Here is a 16,797-nt window from a genome sequence, read left to right as displayed (position 1 = left end):
GCTAATGCTGACCATGGTTTGCTTTAACCCGAGATCTGAAATATTATTTTTTTAAACTACTGCTTCAGAAGTGACTTAGCAGGAAACCTGGGATGAGGAAGTTATTGGTTCCTGAGGCTGGATCCCAACTTCTTAACAGTGTGTTTTCCTCACCAATCTGTAAAAGGACAGCCATCCTTGTAAAATTTACTGGATATTGTTGCGGGTCTTGCTGTGTTCTGCATGTGTGTGTGAAGGTTGTCCCTTTTATCATCCTCGCCCTGCCCTGTTTTCCAGTTACTTTCAGTGGTATACTTGCTAGCGCAGATACCATGAATACTTTTAGTAAAACTTGGTTAGATGAAGGGGCTTAATGTTTTGTGGTTTTTATTTCAAAAGGTTTATGTGTTAGGGCTGCCTTGCCACATATGAAATCTTGCTAGACCCTTGAGGGAGTTTAGACTGGTATGTATGCAAAAGCTACTATGTTGCACATATGAAACACATCCACTTCTCTTAAAGCTTCTCTTGGTTGCCTGAAGCGGACATGGTTTAGCATTTTTGTATTCTACCTTTTGGGCCTAGGCCACAAATGGTGGCTATCATAACAAAGTGCAAAATGATACTTTTAAAAAATGATGGGACTGCTGGTTAATCAATGAAAACAATCAAAATAAACAACAATTTAGCAAAAAGCCAACGAATCTATAAGTAACCATTCAGATGCCTATTTAAATTGCTAAATCCTCTGCTTAATATTCTCTGCTTCCGATAATATGGAAATTGGCATGAATGAAGCAACAAAAGACCTTAGTGTCTACGTAGTCTGCCCAACCCTACCAGCTCACTGGTTCAAAGATGTATTTTCTTGACATTTGAGTGCACACAGAAGAAAATGAATGCTGTGCCTTTCCTGTTTAATTGTGTGCCTGTGAGGCATTTTCCTCTAGTGCAGTCCTACAACACAGAAGCATTGTAACCTTGCCATTTGATGCTGTACGGTTTTTGTAAACTCGCCGGATGCGATGATAGGAGGATACTGGTTGAAAGGGATAAGGAACCTTCCAAATGAATTATCAGTCCTCTGCACGGCCTTTTTGTTACAGGGCATTCCAGAACTGCTTTCAGTGTCACAAGCTCTGTCACAGGCATTTTATAAATGTCAAATCATTCAACTTTTACTGGAGTGTTCCAGAGCACTTCAGTTCAGAAGTGTGCATTTGAATGGTGGCAGAGAATGGGGCCAAGAGATGTGACTAATGCAAACATTTTCTTTAAAAAATAAAAAAAATTAAACCAGTATACTTATCTTCTGGAGACAAGCCACAAGTAAAGGAACAACTGTGAGTTAGTTAGCTTAGTTTTCAGAATGGTGCAATATGCTTGCTGTTTGTTGCCTGGAATACCCTAAATCGGCAATAGATCTTGTATGCCATCTTTCTTCCAGTGATTTGGCTTCACAAGAATCCTCTACTCAGTGAGTAGAGATTTGCCCTCTGGCCTCCCCAGTACAACTGCTATACTGGCTCTGATATCTTGTGTTGTTCTAACCAATGAGGCTTATCCCCATAAGAATCTCTCAAAGCAGTGGCGTGACAATCTTTCAAGGGGCCTGTGTTCAAAAGTAGAGAAACAGTCTCCTCTCTCAGTTTCTTTGGTAGTTTATTTTGGGGAGAGAACCCACAGGCCCACCTGCTGTTGGAGGCCTCTGCCACTTGACCCCACTTCCACCACTTTAAGAACAGCCCTGCTGGATCAGGCCCAAGGCCTATTTAGTCCAGCATTCTGTTCCCCACAGTGTTCTACCAGATGCCTTGGAAAAGCCCACAGTAGTCTCTGCATCTCATCCCTAGGAGGTGAGCTGAAGCATTCTGCGGTAGCTGCAGTTTCTGAACAAAGATAGCTTCCTGCAGAAATTAGAGGGCATTTGATTAAAAAAAAGCATATGGTTTTTTTAAAAAATGCAGGATCACACACAAAGTGTTTTCCATTCTGCCTTTTGTCAGAACCCCAAAGCAGTGTAGAATCTACGCTTCCTGAACTTCTCATGCCTTTTAATGCATGTTTATCTTATAATGTTAAACCGACAACACTTTATTTATTACATCTTATCTCCTGACAGAGATTATTGTCTAATGATGAAGAAAAGAACAAGGCCATCATTCAAGAAGTTTGTTTTATGGTATCCTTTTGAGAAAAATGAAAACACGTTGGCTAAAGCTGTCCTTAATAATCAAATCAGTGAATGTTTCTTTGGTCTTAATCTTGCAACTGTCTTCTGAGGAATCATTTCTGTGGTAGCCTACAAGTTCCAAAATCAGCCCCCCCCCCCGCAAAAAGGGTGTTCTTATTTTTGTTAGACTAAACTTTCTTTTGCCATATTAAGTATGGCGAAGGCTTACAAATTTTAAACAAGTTTATCTTGGCTTTCTTTTCCCAATTCATGGCAGGCGTAATTGAGCATAGGTGCAATTCAACCATTGTGCTCAATGCCTTATTTTTTACTTGATTGGAAACCATGTCCTGTCAACTTAGTTTCAAAAGCAATATCATCTCATACAGCCTAAACATGTGAAACAAATCTCACTTTAATGCCATACCCTAAAGAGAAAGTAGTTGTCCTACTGCCAGACTGTTGAATGGATGATGTGTTGAATGTTGGCATCTTGTTGGCATGGAACAATGTGGCATGGCTGGTACACCCCCGCCCCCCCACTGCCAACACCATTGTGAGCAACATCTTAGTGGATCTGAGGACTCAGAGAAATTCATTGAATAAAATTCCTTTATTACCTGACATAACTTCAAATCTGTGTCCAAAGAATAACAGTCTTGAAACCTTAACAAATGCCAACCTCTAGAAAAAGCTATCTGGTCACCCAAACATTGTCCAGTTCTGCTCTGCTGCCTCCATAGGAAAAGAAGAATCGGATACAGGGCAAGGGGAATTTCTTCTGCTAACTGAACTTTGCAGAGGTAAAACACTGCTTGTAATGAATCGTTATAACTAGCTTCCTCCAGCAGCTCAGCCAGACAGGCTGCTTCCTGAGAAATGACTTGGTTTGTCAAAGCAGAGCCTTTTGTTGTCAAAAAGGGGTCCAAGTCCCTGCCATACTTCTAGCTGTTGTTACTGGCTCTGTTGGCAGAGACAGTCCTCATCCCATCTCTCCATTTCTGACATGGGTATTAGAAATGTTGGGCAGCATTCAGAGAAGTTAGTCATGACTACCCACCTCTGAAATTGATGAGACGAGTTAGTCATGACTAACTTAGGTCCTGTTCAGTGAGAGTTCATAATGACTTAGTTGGGATGTATTCTGCCCAGTGTTGGGAAAGACATTTTAAATGTAATGAAATGGTTTGGAGTAACTTTCTTTCCCTCCACATTGTTCCACATTTCCCCTCTGACAGTGACGCTAATTAGGCCTCAAGCTTTAATCATCATTGTAATTGTAAATTAAAACTTGCTCTCTAACTAATTGGTTTAACCAAGGCTGAAGAGCATGCTGCTGTGCAGGCTACATGAACATAATGGTTCCTTTGTTCCTGTGCCAACATGGAAGAAAAATTAAAAGATGGATTTTTCTCTGGTTTGTATCCAAACTGATTGGATATTTTTCATTTTGAAGTCGTACTTCTATTGTTGTTGTTCAGCAATCAGCAACTGAAGCTGATGGAGCCCAGATCCCTCCACCCCACCCCTTGGAAGTCAGCCATGATTAGAAAATAAAATGTTGCAGATTGGCTGTTAAATTGTTCATCTGTGCAGGCATTGCTAGGAATAGGATTGAAATACTTGTTGTTGAATGTTACAATTATGATGAGATAATGGGAGGTGTAACTCATGCTGACAGCCTGGGCCGCCCCAGTTAAGAGGCTAGGTGAACAGACCGCTTGCTGGACTTGAATGGCACTTTTTTGTGGGTGGGCTTACACCCCCTTTATTATTATTATTGTATTTATTTGCTACATTTTTATAGTGCCTTTCTACCTTGACAATGGCACCAAAAGTGGTTTACAATATTTTAAAAAGCAAATTACAGAAGATTAATAAAGCATTGTCTTAGGCTGTTGATCTTTTGGGGAGCTGAGAACAAGAGCTCCCTGGCCTGGACACATCCTTTCTTGCCTTTCTTTCGGGGAGGAAGTCCACTTCCTGGACTTGGATGGCACTTTTTTGTGGGTGGGCTTACACCCCCTTTATAGTGCCTACCATTCAGGAAGGGAAGAACCAAGGAAGGAAGTGCCACAGATTAGAACATAAGATTGGCCCTGCTGGATCAGGCCCAAGGCCCATCTAGTCCAGCTTACTCTTCCACACAATGGCCCACCAGATGCCGTTGGAAGCCCACAGGCAGGAGCTGAGGGCATGCCCTCTCTCCTCTGATATGCATTGGAGAGGTGGGGCCTACTGTTCTTTGAGAAGAATCCTGCTTTTTTCTTGTTCTTCTTGAGCAGTGGATACTGTGAGAAACTGTAAGATCTACCTAGTCTGAAAATGTAGGTGGTCTATAAAACTCTCCCTTAATCACTGTTACTTATTAACATGTCCTCTTAAAATTTTCATAATTGGACCTTACCATTATATTATGTTTTCCTAATGAATAGGGGAATTGGTGGAATTTTTAAAGAAAGCAGAATCAAAAGGCTCCCTCTCATGTGATACAGTTCTGAAGATCTTCTATCAGACGTGCCGTGCAGTGCAACATATGCACAAGCAGAAGCCTCCGATTATTCATAGAGATCTAAAGGTATGGAATTCTCATTCAGTTTTACATTTGGTTTATGTAAAGGAGGAGCTTTTCCAATTTCCTTGTGAAAGTGAAACAGTAGCAACTGATTCATAGTTTGAGTTTTGGTCCCATAGAAACTTGCAAAGTATTGCCTCGATGGGATGAGAATAAAGAGATCAAAGGATCTTGGAAATCCCCCCCCCCATTCAATTTTTATTGATTTTAACAATAATATTATTATCATTCAGAACAAACAGAATAAATGAAAATGGACTTCCCGCACACCTCTCTTCATGAAAGATTAACTATAAAATTTACCCTTGCTATAATAATAATTCAAAACATAAATTTAAACCCTTACAAACACAGTTAATCTTCCCAACCTGCATTTCCCCCCCCTAAATTTCCTGCTGTAAGATCCATAGTAGGAAAATAATTTTTTAGATACAACAAAAATGGTTTCCAAGGATCTTGGAAATTAGCCATATGTGTATTCACCTGGCTACAGAAGTTAGTCACAGGCACAGAGGTGTGCTGTGCATATCTGCAGGTCCACATTGCAATTCATAGGTTCCCATATGACTACTGCTGTGAATGAGCCCTAAGTATTCTATAATGCAGTGTCATATCTGATTAAAACTGGCTTAGAAAATAATACATGCTCTGCAATTTGTGTGTGTGTGTCCATCTTTCACAGTACTTTATGCCTTGGGCCTAAAATGCATAGAATGGTTTATTTTTCCCTTGGGAGGGGGGGTGGGGGGGAGAGAAGGTGTGTTTAAACTGTTTCGGTAGCCAGTCAAAATTTCTTCAGAAGGAGCTTATTGGAACAGAGCAGTGTATGCTTAAAGATTAGGAACCTTCATTACCTGTTATACGAGTATAGCATAACTGGGGATTCTAGAGAGGTTTTGGTTTCTGTTTCAGTATATATCTGCTTTATTAACATGGCTAGTGTGTAGTGTGAATGGTAATTTCAGAGGAAACTGAAGACCTTCTGCAGTATGGATTCTCTTCAGCACTTAGTAAATAATTAAATGCTTCAATTCAGGTAATGGATTTAAACAACCACAGCTTTTATGTCATTTTCTGTTTGTAGTCCAGTGATTTTCACTATTTTCCAAGCAGGTGCCACTCTGGCAAAAAACAACAACAACCCCTCAATGGGAGAGCTGTTTTTCACTGTGCTGGGGCTCCGCTCAGTCCTGCACTTTTCTCAGTTCTGGGAGGGCCCTTTAAGAAAGAGAGAGCCCTCTCTTAAGAGCTTGGCCTGGAAAGCGCTGGGAAAAACTGTACTTCCCAGCACTCTGTGCCTGCCTTGCAAGATGCTGCAAAGACGCAAGATGGATGTTTCCCCCCCAGTGCTGGGCAAAGTGCAACACGGCACAGTGACTGTGGTCATCTCTGCATGGTGCTAGGGGACTGTGCAGAGTATTCAGCTTTGGCCAAAGCTTCACACTGGCCCAGTAAATGAATAGTCGGGGAACCACACTCGGGGTTGATGAGGGCCACCACTGTAGGAGTGTGCATGACCTGAAAATTGCGGTTCAGTTCAAATTTGGACCGAATTTGAATGAATCATTTGTCCCCGAGCCTCTTTGATCTGGTCCATTCTACCGAAACTGGTTCAGCGGGTTCAAGGGGCTATACTTGGAAAGGGGAATCCGGTGAGGGATGCAAATTTTATTTTATTTATTTTATATTCATTTTATTTTATATTCATTTTATTTTATATTTATTTTATTTTATATTTATTCATTCATTCATTCATTCATTCAATTTCTATACCGCCCTTCCAAAAATGGCTTATGGCGGTTTACACAGAGAAATAACAAATAAATATAAGATGGATCCCTGTCCCCAAAGGGCTCACAATCTAAAAAGAAACAGAAGATAGACACCAGCAACAGTCACTGGAGGTACTGTGCTGGGGGTGGAGAGGGCCAGTTGCTCTCCCCCTGCTAAATAGAGAATCACCACGTTAAAAGGTGCTTCTTTGCCCAGTTAGCAGGGGCTAACAGATGGCTTTCGTGCCGCTGCCATATGGGTGGGTTGCTGTAGAGGGAGTGCCACAGACTTGGGCTGCCCCAGGGGGATGAGCAGCAGCGCCGGGGGCCACCTTTGGGCTGGTAAGAACCTTAATCTACTGCTCTCGCAGCCATCCCTGGCCGCCCTTTAGAACACTTCTTAAGGATTTCCTCCACCCCTTTGCTTGTAAAGGAGAATCCTCACTGGATTCCCCTTGACACTGGCATAGCCCCTCAATCCCGAACTCAGTCCGCCCATACCCGGCTTGGTTTGGTTCAGCCATGGACCAAACTGCCTCTGGTCTGGTTTGGGACTGAATGGTTTGTGCACACCTCTACACCCCTGGCTCCTGGGCTTGCAATGTGGAACACTCTTCTAGCCAGTTTCCTGTGTTAAACTGGAGCTAGGATATGACAAGATGCCAGAAGTGACGGTCATGCCACAGTCTATGTATACAAATTGGAAAAGGGTATGTAACATAGGAAGAGCAAGTGGTAAGATAAGTAGGTTCCATGGGAAATTTGCCATATGGTATTGGGGTATGATTTTACTTAAAAGATCTTCCAGCCAAGAGTTGTCAGGCCCACAAGTGCTGCAGGGGGAGGGGAGGATAGATCAAAATGGCCAGTGACCTTGGGCTATATATCTGCTACTATTGGTTGTATAGCAAACATCCATAGCTCAATTTAAAGGTAATTTTATAGTCTTTCATTTTTATATAAGGTGCAGATTGCCCCCCCAATGAATGAATGTGCTATATGAAAAATAAAAACAGTTTTTTGTACACTTTGATATTTGTATATCAAGTATAAATGGATTGGATTCATTTGCTACACTTAAAGTACATAATATCCATGTGTCAATGTGTAGAATTTTTTCATATAGCACACTGATTTTGTTTATCAGCGCACTTTGTATAAAAATTAAAGAGCTTGAAGTTGCCTTTCATTGGAACTGTGAATGTTGGTTGTGTGACCATTAATCACTGAGATACAGCCAGCTCAATGAAGAAAGGTCACTGGTCATTTTGATCTCTTCCATCCCCTCTTCATCACTTTTGGGCATGGCAACATATGAATTCTAACTTGTGAGTGAAAGATCTTGAAGAAAAACTATACCACAATATTGCATCACTAATTTTCCATGTAAAATCACCTGCTCCTCAGCTATTCAGATGTGAGCTGTTTGACAGGCCTTTAGAACTTACTTGTGCTGTGTAATCTGTCCCTGAGGCCAAGAAAAGAAATGGGCATTTTTAAAATAAAGAGCATATGAAGAAATATGACATGATGTGAGAAGAGAGTCCTCGTAAGACCTGATGAGACCCTTTAAAATCCTCCTGCTGGTTCCTGGGCAGATACATCGGAGGATACACTGTGACATATCTGTCTATAACTTGGAGTAGAATGATTGTTAGTGCACCCACGTGAAACTTGGTGGCCTTTTTGGCTCTTGGTGCTTTGGCTACTTGTTTATAGAATGGGTTTCCTGTGCAGGTGGCACTGGGGAGAAGCAGGATGAATGGATCTCTCCAGCAACGTTGTAGAGCCCAATATTGTGATAACAAGTGCATTGTAGTATGCTGGTGTGCAGGAGAGAATGACTTGGGCAGAAACTGTATAATATGCTGAGTACTCAATAGTTTAAAAATGAATGTCTTTGCTACTTGGAATTGTTTTCACTAAATAATATTGTATCCTGTAATAAAATTGGAGAAAGCCTTGTCTAGATGTTTCTCAAACTCTCTTTCTGCCTCCCTTATTTCTTTTGCCATAGTTTTTGGTGACAGCCAACAACCTGGATGGCTTTAAGAGGGGTTTGGATAACTTTCTGGAGGAGAGGTCTATCAACGGCTACTAGTCGAAGGGCTATAGGTCACCTCCAGCCTCAAAGGCAGGATGCCTCTGAGTACCAGTTGCAGGGGAGTAACAGCAGAAGAGAGGGCATGCCCTCAATTCCTTCTGTAGGCTTCCAGTGGTATCTGGTGGGCCACTGTGTGAAACAGGATGCTGGACTAGATGGGCCTTGGGCCTGATCCAGCAGGGCTGTTCTTATGTTTTTATGTTCTTATGTCTGATTTTGCCCTGATAAAGCACAAAATGCTCATTGGAAGGATTTCACAAAAGTCTGAATTGTATTTGAAAGAACTGCTGATTGTGGAAAACTGTAGGGGCAATCTATATTGCAGTTAGATATTTCTGTAGAAAATGGTCATGTAAATTTGCTTTGAGCCTTTCTGTAGGGCTTATGGTATTGCAGCAAAGAGATGTTGAGTCATCCATCCACAAGCATGCTGACAATTAGAGACAAGTTGAGAAGTTGAGTCTAATTACAGAGGTGGGGGGCGGAATAATTGCAAAATAGATCTGGATTTAAAATACAGCCATCTCAATAGGTCTTTTTTTATTAGCCTACTTTGCAGTAGGCTTATGAGATTACCCGACATTCTGTGTGTGTGTCCCCTCCTATCAACTTTGCAGCGCCTGGACCAATATGAACCAAATTGTGTACAGTTGTAGGGACACATAGGGGCAACTCAGTGGCATAGTTTGTGATGATCTCATCCACCCTGATTCAAGATGGAGGTATAAACTTTTGAGGCGCAAGTGAACCACTTAACTGAACTTAAGTGAACTTGTGAACCATTTAAATGATTTGGACCAAACTTGCTACAGCTGTGGGGACACATAGGGATGCCCTAATAGCGTGGTGTGTGGTGTCATCCACTTTAATTCAAAATGGTGGCTGTGTGAACATCTGAGGTGCAAGCAGGCTAATTTGTGGACTGCTTAACCCATTTGAACCAAATTGGGTACAGTTGCAGTGAGCAGTGTTCCTTCTAACAGGGATTCCCAGATGTTGCTGACTACAATTCCCAGAATCCTCAGCAGCAATAGCTTTTGCTTGGAGATTATGGGAGTTGTAGTCAACAACATCTGGGGAATCCCTGTTGGAGGGGAACACTGGCAGTGAGTGACGCACTGGGACACCTCAATGGCATAGCGTGGTGTAGAGAGCCAGCGTGGTGTAGTGGTTAGGGTGCTGGACTAGGACCGGGGAGACCCGAGTTCAAATCCGCATTCAGCCATGATACTAGGTGGGTGACTCTGTGCCAGTCACTTCTCTCTCAGCCTAATCTACTTCACGGGATTGTTGTGAAAGAGAAACTTAAGTATGTAGTACTTCTTGGAGGAAGAGCGGGATATGAATGTAATAATAGTAATAATAGTAATAATAGTTTGTGATGATGTCATCCACACTGATTCAAAATGGTGGGTGTGTAAACTTCGGAGGCGCAAGTGGGCTAACTTGTGGATAGTCTAACCAATTTGAACCAAATTTGGTACAGTTATAGTGAGTGACACACAGGGACACCTCAGTGGTGTAGTTTGTAATGATGTCATCCACCCCGATCCAAGATGGCGGACGCATGTACATTTGAGGTGCAAGAGATCTAACTTGTGGACCTCAATTTGAACCAAATTTAGTCCAGTTGTAGAGACAGTGAAAGGAAAGTAGACAGATTAGTTTACTAGAACACCTTGTTTAGTATGCATCTGGAGGATATGAACATTACAGGTTGAGTATTGCTAATCCAGACATCCAAAATCCGGAAACCACCATGGTGTGCACCCACAGCACCAACTCGTTGTGGCTGAGTGCCTCGTAACAAAACAAAACACACCTCAGCTCACTCACTTTGGCGCTAGAGACTTTAAATAAAACCTAAAAAAAAATAAAAAAAATACAGTGTACAGTAACCTTTCGTGTTTAGACTTGGATCCCATGCCCAAGATATCTCATTACAGTATGCAACTATTCTAAAAACCGGAAAAGTCCGAAATCCAGAACACTTCTGATCCCAAGCAGTTTGGATAAGGGATACTCAACCTGTAGTTATGCATGGATATGTTTCTAAAAAGGCTGCTATCCATTTATAAAATGTGTATGCTGTTTACACTTCTTTATCTGCAGGTTGAAAATATGCTGATGAGTAACCAAGGGACAATTAAGTTGTGTGATTTCGGCAGTGCGACAACCATAGCACATTACCCAGACTATAACTGGACTGCACAGAAAAGAGCAACAGTTGAAGAGGAGGTGAGAAACCTGGCACTGGGATTCATTTTCAGCTCTTTGTATCTCTTGGCTGTTTTTCCGCTTGAATTCATTTGACCTAATTTCTGGCCTAGTGAGATGCTTGATTAGAGTGCTTAAAGGGCCTTAGTTTCCTGTTTTCAAACCACACTCATAACAAAGCAGTTAATAGTCCTCCACTCAACTGCCTATATCTCTGTTAAGAGCTATAGAACAAGCCATCCTTTGAAATTCTCTTCTGAACCACATAGGAAGCTGCCTTATACCGAGTCAAACTACTGGTCCATCTATCTCAGTATTATTTACACAGACTGGCAGCGGCGTCTCCAAGGTTGCAGGCAGGAGTCTCAGCCCTTTCTTGGAGATGCCAGGGAGGGGACTTGGAACCGTGTGCATGCAAACATGTAAATGCTCTTCCCAGAGCGGCCCCATCCCCTAAGGGGAATATCTTATAGCGCTCACACATGTAGTCTCCCATTCAAATGCAAACCAGGGTGGACCCTGCTCAGCAAAGGGGACAAGTAATGCTTGCTACAACGAGACCAGCTCTCCTCCCACAGAGGAGCATAAATGACATTTCTCCTTGTTGGATAAGTCATGTGCTTTGTGTACCAGTGGAGTTTATCTTCTACAGTTAGTTTTAAAAATGTTTTCTGAACCAAGTTGCATGTACTGGTGCATGTTTAACATCTGCTTGAGAGAGCATCGCTGCTTGAGAGATAATGGAGAACATTTTTGCAAATAATTTGGATAAAGTAGTGATTTAAAATAGAGCCCTCCTAGAACTCAACAAGACTCTTCCAAAGTTGCTTTGGAACAGTTGTGTGTGTGTGTGTGTGTGTGTGTGTGTGTTTCCCCACCCTACAAGCTGGACTGCTTGGTGATCTGGGAGCAGAACCAGTGTTATGCACAGTAGCTCTTTCTTGTTGGATATTCTACATGGTCCCACAGTTGAGCATAAGATCGTCTTCTGTGTTGAATACTGCTGGAAGTTCTGTTAACATAATCAGGTCTGTATTTTCTTTGTTGTCTCTGAGACGATGGTTGTCTGCCTGGGCTTCGAAGACTTGCTCTATAATTTTGCTTTATTCACTTAGTGCAGGTGTTCCTTGCATTGGCTCCCCTAGATCTTGTTGGATTTCAACTCCCGTCATCTCCATCCACAGTGACTGACGACCAATGTGGCTGGGGATGATGGAAGTTGTAGTCCAACAGCATCAGGGGATCCAAGGTTGGGAATGTTGGAAACCCTGGCTTAGTGGGTTGATCCACTACCTGGAGGGTATTTTAAAAATGCCACCTCTATGTTTGAGGAAGCGAAATTGAACAGAGATCTACTCTCATACTTGCCCAACAATTGCATGGGCACACAAAATGCACAAGGCTGTGTCTGTGACTTGCACAATGTTGTTACTTATTTATCAGGCTTTCATCCAAACTTGTTTAACGCAAATCATGGTAAGTCCTCACTAGCTAGAATTGTTACTACATTAAAAAAATGAAGTAAGGAATAATTCTGAGCTATTTTTCAGTCAATAAAGGTAAAGTGTGTTGTCAAGTCAGTGTTGACTCCTGGTGACCACAGAGCCCTGTGGTTGTCTTTGGTAGAAAACAGGAGGGGCTCACAATATGCGGTGATGCCTTTCAGCACCTTCTTATATTGCTGCTGCCCAATATAGATGTTTCCCATAGTCTGGGGAACATACCAGGAAAATATACATACATAGTCTGGGAAACATACTGGGGATTCAAACCATCTTGCTTTACCACTTCTGGTGTTGCTTCAAACTTATGGATACCTCTTGTGTAGTAGATCTGTGGGAAAGGGAGGATCTGGCTATGTGGGTGACAGTACCCTCCTCTTGTAGGCCATGAGCAGCTGTAGGCAGCTCTCTAAGGAGAATCAGCTTGCTAAATAAATCTGGAGGATTGTATGTTGAGATTTGCATTTCATTAATACTGTGGAATAAGGATTGACCTTCATGTTGCTACCATTTATTTATTTAGTACATTTATATACTGCCCCATACAAAAAGTTCCCTGGGTGGTTCACCATGCAGTCTTGATTGGTTTGCTGCAAAGTCCAAATTTAACTCTTTTTCTTCTAATCTGCTATTCTGCAGGAGTTCATGTAATGCTGCACAGAAGCTGAAATTTGGCAAATAGACTATTTAGATGAAATACGAAGGAACTTGTACTTGAAAGTAACCTGGTTATTTTCTAGATACCTAGAGCTGTTTGTTTTTCTTCCAAGGATAAAAATACAGCTGTGGAACTCTGATTTTGTGTTTACAGATCACAAGGAACACAACACCAATGTATAGGACTCCTGAAATAATAGACCTATATTCAAACTTTCCAATTGACGAAAAGCAGGATATATGGGTATGCCTTTCAACTTCCTTTGTGCATAGTTTGGACTTTGTGTAATGCCTTGCTACTGAATATTGTTTGGATTTTGTATGCCATCAAACTAGCTGATGCTGTATAAGAAATAGGCAAATTCTTACCCTACTCTGTCAATTCTCCTTTTTATAATTAGATTAGGCCTAGCAGGCCTCTACATCTGGCCATTTTGAATGATATGGTCTGTCACTTGCCTGAAAAAACTACCTGAGATTGCAGGGGTGGGGCTTGAACTGCAATACCTAAAACTCTTCTCTTTTTTTAACACTACCCCACTCCTGCAAAAGCAAGAGTTTGAAGTCTAGCAGTATCCTTTCAGACCACTTTGTAAACGTTATTGTTTACAAAGCACTTAAAATCATACCAGTATTACATTCAGTGTGATTTATTCAATGTGCATTGAATAAAAATGGATATGTCCTTGCCAAATCAGTTGGCAATTTAAAAGAATAATACAGCATAAGGGAGGAGAAGGCAAGGAAACCCACAAGAAAACATTCAGATTTCAGGTACACTTTCTATAGTGTGTGTGTGTGTGTGTTTTTAAAACCAAAATCACGAATGATGATAGATCTAAATTTTTATATCACGTTTCATAAGAAAAAAGCCAGTACCATTGTGAGGAAATGCAAAAAGAAGAGGTGAATAACTTTTAAAATGACTTGAGAGTTCTAATGGAGATTGAGAAGGAAAAGGGAGAGGCAGAAGAGGACTACTGTTAGTGGACATTCTTGATTGAATGTACTGATAAGAATGCACTAGCAGATTAGTATAATGAGGAGCTGCCAGTGTTCTAGCCTTAATTGGTTATGGAGTTGACTATTTCCCCTTCATTATGGAAGCATGCGTTAGAACTGAAGAACTTGTTGTGAAGTTGGTGGAAGAGCAATTAGGCTGGTAAAATCAGCAGATGAATGCAGATGACAATTTAGTGGCAACTTACCACAGTGTACACACAACCAGGCTGTTTTCTCTTGCTCGGCTGGATGTCAAGGACTTCACCACGCTTCTGTTCCTGATAACTCTTGGGAAGCACAGAAGTGGTTAAATTCTGACAACTGAGTTGCCAAATGGTATTGTGCACCCCTTGGTGAATTACTACTTGATCACTCTTCACTTTAAGGAAGTGGAATAGATGGTTGTGGGAAGAAGTATAAGTGTGAATAATGGGATTTGATTTATAATATCAGCTTTGAGTGGAAAGTGGGTCTCACTGTTAATTCCCTCTGGCGGGGCTTAACATGAGAAGTCAAACCATGGCTTTACTGTACCTTTTTGGACTTGACTAGGGTTAAGGCAGCCGAGCATAGCTGGCGCTAGCCACGGTTGAACATCAGTTCTGGGCCATCCAATGCTGCAAGCTGCCCTGAACTTTTTGAATAGATGGAACAAAATAATTGCTTCCATAGCTAATTCCGTTTAATCTTGAATGATTTAATTTCTCCCCCCCCTTCATGTCACTGTAGGCATTGGGTTGCATCCTCTATTTGTTGTGCTTTAGGCAACATCCATTTGAAGATGGAGCTAAGCTTCGAATAGTCAACGGAAAATACTCCATCCCACAGAATGACACCAGATACACAGTGTTTCATGATCTCATTCGTAAGTTTACGATAGTGATGCTCTGCTCGGTCTTTTTGTGAGGAGGGGAGAATGAGTTGATGGATCTGCAGGGATTTAAGATGTAACTTTAATGTACATTTAATGATATAGGTTCATTTTTTGCAAATAATTACTGTATAGGAAATTAATGTGAAAAATTACAAGATACACCATTTGGAGAGAAGACTAATGAATGCAAGAACTTGGAAACTGCATTGAAGTTCATCTGTGTTGCTTGAAAATTAAACAAGTGCTTTGATTTCAGTGTCTCTTTCACCTTAAAATGCCATGGCTGCTGTAAACAAGTGTCAGATCTGACACATGTGCAGCTTCTAGGATGTGTGTGTAGATCTTTCTAGACAGGATAAATACGTAGATTATTGGGTCCGGGACATGTTCCTGTTCTGTGCTTTTCCTTCTCGGCCCATCAGGAAATTCTAGAAAGAGGCCTAGAGCCAGACTTGCATGAGTGGACTGAAGCTCTCACAAGGAATCTTTCCCACTTCCTCCTCCTCCTCCACTGCATCCTCTCACAAGCTGCTACTGCAGATTAGGGGACCCTCAAGAAAAGCATGGAATGGGATGTGAGGAACTGCAGTGGGATGCGGAATCCCTGGAAATTGAGCAGATGCATCATCCAAAGGCAGAGCTTTGCTTATGAAAGGTGTCTGCATAGTTTTTTTTTTTTAGTGTTACTTCCCTTGCCCTGCTCACCAGCTCCATTTTTCTTGCCCCCTGGAGGCTTTTGGAGAGCTGCAGTGGAACAGAGCAGGCAGTCAAGATCTCTTGTGTGAGTGCTATGCCACTTGTGGAAATCTGGATCCAACCTTGAGACTATAATCTTCTCATCAAGTATTGACAGTCCAAAGCGGTTAAAGCAAATCATTTAAAAAGCCACATCTTGATGTGTTGCCATATATGTAACACACATATATGTATATAGTAATGTTTTGTTAATGAAGTAACAATTTTGTGGCTAGCTGTCTTGGAAGCCTCTGTCTGAGGCAGGCTAATCACAGGGAAAATAGGGAGATAATCATCCAGTGGTCTCCCCTATTAATGCCAGCTCTGTAACTTTTTATTAGGTTCTGCTTTGAAGGTGAACCCAGAAGAGAGGTTGTCCATCACTGAGCTTGTGAATCAATTGCAGGAGATTGCAGCTGCCAGGAATGTGAACCCCAAGTCCCCTATCACAGAGGTAATCGGCCCTCTTAAGAAGCAAGTGCTTTGATTTTTGGTCCTCTGCACTGAAATGCTGAATTGCCTACCCAAGGGTTCCCAGTTCTGGGGCTGAAATAGACAGCTTCATGGATTGACATTTACCTCATGCACAACTCTTCCAAAAGTAATTTAGGGAGTTAGTGATATTCAGTCCTGCCCCCGCTTCCCCGGGCTAAGCTGTTGGAAATCAAGGAGTACTAAAAGTGGGCAGTAGAGAGGGAGAGTAAGCAAATAGCTGCGCCAGGTTAAATCTTACTAATATTTCATGTTTTATATAGCACATTTCACATATTGATCACTAGTTTTAGAGTGCTTAATATGTGCTAAAATTCACTACAGTGTCTGCTCACAAGGCTTACAATCTACTAAATACGTTTAAAGGGTTTCATGTACAATGTTAGAGGAATCTCTGCCCTCGATGCTATTTCCCTGTTGCAGCTGGTGGGAGGGGAGAGAGACAGGAGCTACAGCTTAGAGAATAATAGCTTGCCGAAAGCTGCCTAGGGAGATAATGACTTGAGATGAGAGCCGAATCTCTTGACCCCTATACTAGCTGTTGTTAACCTTTTCAGATCAGGACCCACTTTTAGTCTCAACCTGGAACCCACTTATATCCTTTTTTCTTTTTTCTTTTTACTGTGTAGATCAGTCTTTTCCTTGTATGTTTCAGGATCATCAGATAAATGATAAATGATCAGCTTTTTAAAACTTGTCTTTAAATTGTTCTATT

General features: G+C 41.6%; 1 protein-coding gene across 2 annotated transcripts in view; it reads left to right on the top strand.

Moving 5' to 3' along the window:
- Positions 1-16,797, top strand: part of GAK (cyclin G associated kinase) — a 100,847-nt gene that overhangs the window by 30,852 nt on the left and 53,198 nt on the right. For both annotated transcript variants that reach the window (XM_053297339.1, XM_053297338.1), the window contains exons 3-9: positions 2,102-2,161; positions 2,841-2,955; positions 4,588-4,730; positions 10,716-10,841; positions 13,134-13,223; positions 14,711-14,846; positions 15,932-16,044. In XM_053297339.1, the coding sequence (XP_053153314.1) occupies positions 2,102-2,161; positions 2,841-2,955; positions 4,588-4,730; positions 10,716-10,841; positions 13,134-13,223; positions 14,711-14,846; positions 15,932-16,044 (783 nt within the window). The remainder of the gene's footprint in view (positions 1-2,101; positions 2,162-2,840; positions 2,956-4,587; positions 4,731-10,715; positions 10,842-13,133; positions 13,224-14,710; positions 14,847-15,931; positions 16,045-16,797) is intronic.

This window comes from Hemicordylus capensis, chromosome 2, assembly GCF_027244095.1.
Source record: "Hemicordylus capensis ecotype Gifberg chromosome 2, rHemCap1.1.pri, whole genome shotgun sequence".
Lineage (NCBI taxonomy): Eukaryota > Metazoa > Chordata > Lepidosauria > Squamata > Cordylidae > Hemicordylus > Hemicordylus capensis.
The sequence above is the reverse complement of the archived record's forward strand: the minus strand, read 5'-3'. Positions and strand labels throughout refer to the sequence as shown.